Source organism: Passer montanus, unplaced genomic scaffold (genome assembly GCF_014805655.1).
Source record: "Passer montanus isolate IOZ18808 unplaced genomic scaffold, ASM1480565v1 scaffold933, whole genome shotgun sequence".
NCBI lineage: Eukaryota > Metazoa > Chordata > Aves > Passeriformes > Passeridae > Passer > Passer montanus.
The window spans coordinates 747-8,530 of record NW_024374735.1 but is presented as its reverse complement, the minus strand read 5'-3'; the positions used below and the strand labels follow the sequence as shown (position 1 = coordinate 8,530).

The window sequence follows — 7,784 nt, the reverse complement described above, 5'->3', positions numbered from 1 at the left end:
CTCAGGAGATGTTGGCTCGTTGCTCGGTGAGGAAAGGGGAGCTAGTGACAAATGACACAGAAAGGCCGACACACTCCGTGCCTGCCTGCCCTCCGTTTAACTGGTGAGCTTCTCCTCACTTGCATCACATCCCTGAGTCTCCCCGACACCTTTCTGGGAATAAAGCAGCACCCTGAGAAGGGGAAGTATTTAAAGAACTCCTCCTTTCCCTCAGAAAGTCCTCAAAAGCCTTCTCAGCACCATGGGGGAGCTCAGCGGCACAGCGAGGCTCGGCCGGCGGAGCGGCGGCATGCGGCGGGCTCGGGGCGCGGCGCTGGCCACGCTGATGATCGGTACGTGGGGGTGCCGTACAGGCCGGTTCTGAGTTGGGGTGATCCTGCAGATGCCCGGATGCTGCCGTCCTGCCTGGCTTCTTGCCAGGACTTTTCTCCAGAACTGTTCTCTTGTTAATCCTTCCTTCTTCTCCATCTCATACTCCCACATAAATCTCCGGATTGTATTCTATGATAAACCGGGACAATCATTCCTTCTTTAGAACTCACAAAGTTGGACCATAGACCTTGCTTATTTTCTTATTGCCTTTTTCTGCTTCCTCCCACATCGTCCCAGTCTCCTGCAACTGCACTGATCGTTCTGTCATTCACTCATTCATTTCTCCACAAACGATTCATTAACACTTCCATTGCTGCGCATCTTCTTGGCATCCTCTGGGAAATGTTTTCCTCCTCATCTCCCTGTGTTCCTGACTGCTTCTGTGGGTTTTGTTCTGGGGATTGGCAAGCAGAACTGGATAGAAAGCAGGAGTTGTCGTTTGTTTGTTTTTTCTCCCTGGCAGTGTCTGCGGTCAGAGCCCAATTGGAGCAGGAGCCATTCCTGGAGACCGTCGAGGGCAGCAACATCAGCATCAAGTGCTCTCACCCCAATATCCAGAGGGGCGATTTCATTCACTGGTACCGTCAGCTGCCGGGCAAAGGGCCCGAACTCGTGGTCATGACTGTGCAAGCGTTAAAGCAGCACCCTGAGAAGGGGAAGTATTTAAAGAACTCCCTCTCCACACACATGGTATCACAAACACTCTCTGGAGCTTGTACACACCCACACAGTAACTCATAGCTCGGCATTTATGAAGAGGTGTGTGCACACATATTTCCAAAGGAGTCCCAGGCACAGACACTTCTCCTTCTGCCATGTCCCCACTCATGTGCAAACACACACTACTATTCCTGCTCCTGACCTCAAGCCTGTTCACGCATATCTATGTGAATATTCCCATTCAGGGGTGTGCATACATAAAGCACATCCCAACATGGATCTGTTCCCATACACTTACATAGACACCATCCCTTCTTCCCTCCTCAGCTCACATGGATGGTCACAGGGTTTTGCCTGCCTGTGTGTCACCATTGGGCTGCTGGTTCTGACCCTGTCCTGTTGAGATTGCCTTCAGGAAAGCCTTTGTGCTTCGCTCTGTTCAGCCTGTCAGTGCACAAACCTTAACAGGGCCTTGCCTGACTCCTTGTCCTTCCTCACAAGGCTCCAGCCCTGCTGCAGGGTTTCCCTGGTTTCCTCAGCAGCGTCCATGGCTGATTATGATCTTGTCTGTGTTCCTGGGTTTTGTGCATTTGTGTTCAGGCAGGGTCCACAGGAATCCATGTGGGAGCACAAAATTCTGCATGAATCCCCCATGATATGCAGATCCCGTGTGTGTGTGTGTGTGTGTGTGTGTGTGTGTGTGTCTGTGTGTCTGTGTGTCTGTGTGTCTGTGTGTCTGTGTGTCCTATTGTGTCACTCAGTAAGTTAAATGCGTTGATCTCCCTGGAGACGCTCTCCACTGCTCTGCCCTGAGCATCACAGAGCAGCATTTGCCCAGGCTCAGAAGGATCCTGGGAACAGCTGTAAAATGATGTAGCAGCGTGTAGGAGATTTGTCCAGGGAAGAGGCACTGAAATGCAGTCCCTTCTCCCTGAAACCTCCTTCTCCCACTGCTCTAAACTTCATGCTCTGCTTCTGCCAATTGCCAGCCCCAACAAGGATGGTTTCACCCAAATTTGGATTTTTAGCTTAATTCTGTTTGAAATATTGGGAGTGCTCACACACATACATGGACACATAGACACACAGACACAGAGACACACAGACACACAGACATATGGACACACAGACACAGGTCTTTCCAGGCCAGTGCACAGCAGCTCTACCCTGACCTGCATCACATTGGTTTCATGGACACAGAGAAAGGCTGAGGCTTTATGCCCAGCTCCTGTATCCGTCCTTTCCAGTGCCCTGAAGGACAATTCGGGAGTCCCCACATGACAGCAAAGAGAGGATGGGAGGGAACAGATGATGGGAGCGGAGGAATCCCAGGCACTGTCAATGGTGAGCTCCACGATGCCAGCCCGATGCCCTGCCCCCCAGGCCGGCCCCGGCGCTCCCGACGTGCAGAGAGCCGAGCGCCGCCCCGCAGCCCCCGCGCTCGCCTCCGCTCCGTTCCCCGCCAGGACTCGGCGAGAGCCCGAGCGGCAGCGGCGCAGGGCTCAGCCCCGGGGCGGAGCTGGCGGCGGCGGAGAGGAGGCGGCACGGCCGCAGCAGAGCCGGGGCTCAGCGGCACAGCGAGGCTCGGCCGGCGGAGCGGCGGCATGCGGCGGGCTCGGGGCGCGGCGCTGCCGGCGCTGGCCGCGCTGATCATCGGTGCGCGGTGCTGCCGAAGGCGCCTGGGCTGGGGTGATCCCACAGGTCCCCGGAGGCTGCCGTCCTGCCTGGCTTCTTCCCAGACCTTTTCTCGAGAGTTCTTCTCCCATTCATCCCTCTCTCTTCTCTATCCCATACTCCCGCAGAAATATTCTCATTCTATTTTGTGTCCAACCCTGCACAAGTATTCCATTCCTCTACTTCTTAATGGCTTACAAAGTCAGTCCTTAGCCCCTGGTACTTTTCTTCTTTTCTCTTTGTGCTTTCTCCTACATCCTTCCATTCTAAAGTGACTGCACTTTTCTTCCTGTCGTTCACACATTCATGTCTCCACAAAGTAGTAAAGGACACTTCCATTCCTGCTTATCCTGAAATCAACTCAGTATTGTTTTTTCTCATAATCTCTATACATTCCTGACTGTTTCGGCGGGAATAATTACGTGCAGTGGGGCAGTGCAGAATTTAAAGTTTATCCGTTTTCTTTCCCTGGCAGTGGCTTCAAGCATAGCCCAGGTGCAGCAGGAGCCATTCCTGGAGACCACCGAGGGCATCGGCATCAACATCACCTGCTCACATCCCACTAAAAGGAGCAACGATTACATCCATTTCTACCGTCAGCTGCCGGGACAAAGGCCCGAATTCCTCGCAGTTGCTTATACAAGTTCCAAGGCTGTGCCGGCTAAGGGTTTAGCAACGCTGCAAGTGTCAGAGGGAGACACTTGAAAGACAGGGCTCCACATGAGGTTTCTCCCCGGATTCTTGCTCCAGAGCCCCCTTTTCCTTTAGGGACAGGAGCTTTTCAGCGTCTTTATGAACTCCTTTTCTTGTGGAACTTCAGCAGATGCCACTGTCAGGGCAGGTGAAAGGTGAGAGTGTCTGCTTCTCTAAGGCTCACATCACGTCCGTTTTCCTTTCCCAAGGGAAGAACAAGGAAAAGGGAAAGTGATGAACAAAGCATAGAATGACACCAATCGGGCAGTAGGTGATAAGGAAGAGAAGAAGGGAACTTAGAGCTCTCCTGCTTCTAATGGATGGGCCATTAGTAAACTGCTGCGAAGTGGCTCAGGCTGAACTGTGTCAGCGACAAGAAGTGACGAGAGGAACATGAGTTTAATAGAGTTTTGAGAAGGTCTTGTGGAAATTAGGGAGCACCCACCAAGGGATGTTTGTGAGGCTGTGCAGTCTCCAGCCTTGCAGCTCTCCAAGCCCATCCATCTTTGGAGATAACCAGTGACCCCTAAGAGCTGAGGACACCTCAGGAAGGTGAGAAACCTCAGTGGGGAAGAAACCATTAAGGTCCCAGATGCCCACCCTGGGTGTGCAGCAGCGCTGGCCATTGCAGCTGCGGAGGGGAGGACTCCACTGCGAGCTGAGCGGGATCAGCCCCTTCCCATCACTGAGGCCCCAGGGGCACGGGATGCTCACAGTGCTAATGGCTGATGGAGCCTCGGGGACTGCTGCTGCAGGAGCCAGAAACGCACAAGGAGCAGTGCAGGCACTGCAGGGACAGGTCACTGCTCTGCCTGCTCCCGCCGCTGCTTCCTTTGCTGCCGCCCAGAGTCGTTTCCGGCAGCTCTGTTCTCTCGGCGCTGGGACGCGCTTTCTGCCTCTGCCCCACTCAGCAAACACGCAGCTCGCTCTCGCCATGCACCTCGCAAATCTCATCCTTACCGCCTTCCTTGGCCAGCTCCTCGGTAAGTCTTTCCCCTTCTCCAAGGCACCCGTGTTATTCTTCTCCTTTTCTTCTTCTTCCTTCCCCCCAGGAAATCCTCAAAAGCCCTATCAGCACCATGGGGGAAATGCCAGTGAATAAAAGGAAAAGAAAAAGAAAAATCTCTTTCTCTTTGTGATTTTGCAAGTGATTCCTGAAGGAGGTATTCGATTTGTAAAGGGAAAGGGAAGACCGAGAAACCTGAGCATCTATTCTGTCTTTTCTCTTGCCTTCAGTCCATCTCCCTCTGCCTCTCTCTTCTCATCCTTTTGCAGTCACCTCAGGAGATCTCAGCTGTCCCTACAGTCCCACATTCTTCCCATTTCAACCAACATTCCCAGCTCCTCTCAAGCCCTCCCCAGGCACCTCAAAGTTCTCCCTTCACTGACATTAACAGGGTGTCCCATTCTGCCTCCAGCCTCACACAGCTCTGCCACGGCTTCCAGACTTCACTGGGATGGACACAACCAGGGCTCCCCCTTTCCAGCATCATCATTGTGAGTGCTTAGAGATTGAGGAGCCGTCAGTGCTGACAGGGATGGGGAAGCAGGATGAGCCTTTCTCCTGCACCACGCTGGGCTCCTCAGGCAGCTGGAGAGTTGCTGGTGCCAGCACACACAGTTCAGCCATGACAGGCTGTTCCCTGTTCCTTCATGCAGAAGGGGCAGGAGCAGGGAGGCAGCCCAGCTCTCCTTGGGATGATGCAGAGCCCTAAGAGCTGAGGACACCTCAGGAAGGTGAGAAACCTCAGTGGGGAAGAAACCATTAAGGTCCCAGATGCCCACCCTGGGTGTGCAGCAGCGCTGGCCATTGCAGCTGCGGAGGGGAGGACTCCACTGCGAGCTGAGCGGGATCAGCCCCTTCCCATCACTGAGGCCCCAGGGGCACGGGATGCTCACAGTGCTAATGGCTGATGGAGCCTCGGGGACTGCTGCTGCAGGAGCCAGAAACGCACAAGGAGCAGTGCAGGCACTGCAGGGACAGGTCACTGCTCTGCCTGCTCCCGCCACTGCTTCCTTTGCTGCCGCCCAGAGTCGTTTCCGGCAGCTCTGTTCTCTCGGCGCTGGGACGCGCTTTCTGCCTCTGCCCCACTCAGCAAACACGCAGCTCGCTCTCGCCATGCACCTCGCAAATCTCATCCTCACCGTCTGCCTGGGCCAGCTCCTCGGTAAGGCTTGCCCCTTCTCCAAGGCACCCCTGTTCTTCTTCTTCTTTTCTTCTTCTTCTTCCTTTCCCTCAGAAAGTCCTCAAAAGCCTAATCAGCATCATGCGGGAAATGCCAGTGAATGAAGGGAGAAGACTAAGGAAAAATCTGCTTGTGTTTCTGGTTTTGCAAGTGTTTCCTGAAGGAGCTATTTAATTTGAACATGGAAAGGGAACAGAGAGAAACATCCGGCCCTGTACTGTCTTTTCTCATCCATTATTCCATCTCCTTCTGCCACTCTCTTCTCATCCTTTTGCAGTCACCTCAGGAGATCTCAGCTGTCTCTACAGTCCCACATTCTTCCCATTTCAACCAACATTCCCAGCTCCTCTCAAGCCCTCCCCAGGCACCTCAAAGTTCTCCCTTCACTGACATTAACAGGGTGTCCCATTCTGCCTCCAGCCTCACACAGCTCTGCCACGGCTTCCAGAGTTCACTGGGATGGACACAACCAGGGCTCTCGTTTTCCAGGATCATCATTGTGTGTGCTTAGAGATTGAGGAGCCCTCAGAGGTGACAGGGATGGGGAAGCAGGATGAACCATTCTGCTGCACCTCCCTGGAGCGGCGCTGCCGGCGCTGGCCGCGCTGATCATCGGTGAGACTGGGGAAGGCAGCAGTAGGGGAGCTTGTGTGCCTGTGTGAGACCCCGCTCGCCTTAAGATACATCTCTTACCCTCCTTCTCCTTCTCAATTTTTGTTTGCTCTTTATCTCCTCCTCTGCCCTCATAGGGTTTGTTTTTCCTCAGTGAAATCCTTCGCAGGGAGTTTGACTCTGTTACTGCCATTTTCCCATCCATCCATCCATCCATCCATCCATCCATCCATCCATCCTTCCGGACAAATCTATTTTCCTCATTCCTTTCTCCACTTAAAAATTTCAGTTGTCTTTCAAAACATCCGTCCTTGATTCTTGACCCCAGCGAAACCCTCTTGGAGAAGTAATCTCTCTATAGTTTATTATCAGAACACATCCCAGTTTGTGCTACTCTCCAATCCTTACCCATCTCCGACTGAAAGGGATTTTTTAAAAGGGTTGGGTCGGAAAAGTGATTGTTCTGTTCTCCGTGGCAGTGGCTATGGTCAGAGCCCAGGTTCAGCAGGAACCATTCCTGGAGACCACCGAGGGCACCGGCATCAACATCACCTGCTCACACTCCAAAATCCAGACCAGCGATTGGATCCAGTGGTACCGCCAGCTCCCTGGCCGAGAACCCGAAATCCTCGCAGTCATAATGAAAGATTCCAAAGAGCTGCCGGACAGTGCGAGCCGTGTGTGGGTGTCGGCAGATCGGCGTCGGAGCGCGCTGTGGCTCGGGCGGCCCCGGCGCGGGGACGCGGCCGTGTATTACTGCGCGCTGGGGCCACGGGCAGAGGAGCCGGGGCTGCGGCCGGGCACGAACCGCCGCGGGCGGGGCCGGGCGGGGCCAGCAGGGGGCGCTGCCGCTCCCGCTCGGCCCGGGCTGCGGCACCGGGACCGACACCGGCACCGACAATGGACATCGGCCCCAGAACCGGCGCCGCCACGGACACAGGCACCGGTAGCGATACCGGTACTGGCGCCGACAACAGCGCCCACACCGGCACCAGCTCCGGCTTTCAGCCACCGACCGTGCTCAGCCCCTCTCCTCAGCCCGGGCTGCGTCCGGCTTAGCTGCTCAAGCCATCAAACAGCCCCACCCGGCCACAGCTACATGTGCACACTGTGATGGTCTATGTGAGGCAGGGCGGGCAGCAGGGTCTTTCCCAAACCGCCTTTTGCTCCTTCAGACAGGGCTCTGTACCTTCTGGGGAACGGGGCAACCTCTAGCCTGTCTGCAAAGGTGGGGCAAAGGTTCTCTTAGAAATGCATCAGTGAGGACACACATTCCCACCCAGCCCATATCAGGCCTCTTCTCCTCTTGCCTTTGTCCTTCTCTTCCCATGCCTGCTGGGCTGGTTTTGCCTTTTGAAAAGGCCAAGTGACAGCTCAAGGTCACTCATATGTGGAGCCCAGAATAACATGCTGCACTGAAACTTCACCTAGATCATATATCGAATCCATTATGCTTAGAATGCTCTTTCAAAAGAAACTGCTCACAGAGTCTGAGACTGTATCTGCATGCAGTCACACCTAAGCTTCCCACTGGGCAGGTGTTCAGAGTGCAAGGCAGTCCCTTCAGTTCCTTGGGACTCAATGGAT

The 7,784-nt window shown here is 54.5% G+C and overlaps 1 protein-coding gene across 2 annotated transcripts; it reads left to right on the top strand.

The window, feature by feature from the left end:
* The first annotated feature begins 2,452 nt into the window (after positions 1 to 2,452).
* Positions 2,453 to 7,584, top strand: LOC120495969 (immunoglobulin iota chain-like). Of its 2 annotated transcripts, none has more exons than XM_039695974.1 (2): positions 2,453 to 2,688; positions 6,677 to 7,584. In XM_039695974.1, the coding sequence occupies exons 1-2, from the start codon at positions 2,637 to 2,639 to the stop codon at positions 7,309 to 7,311; spliced, it is 687 nt and encodes a 228-aa protein (XP_039551908.1). In that variant the 5' UTR covers positions 2,453 to 2,636; the 3' UTR covers positions 7,312 to 7,584. The 2 variants fall into 2 exon arrangements, with proteins under 2 accessions (XP_039551908.1, XP_039551907.1); XM_039695973.1 differs by lacking the exon at positions 2,453 to 2,688 and adding an exon at positions 3,993 to 4,382.
* Positions 7,585 to 7,784: the final 200 nt, after the last annotated feature.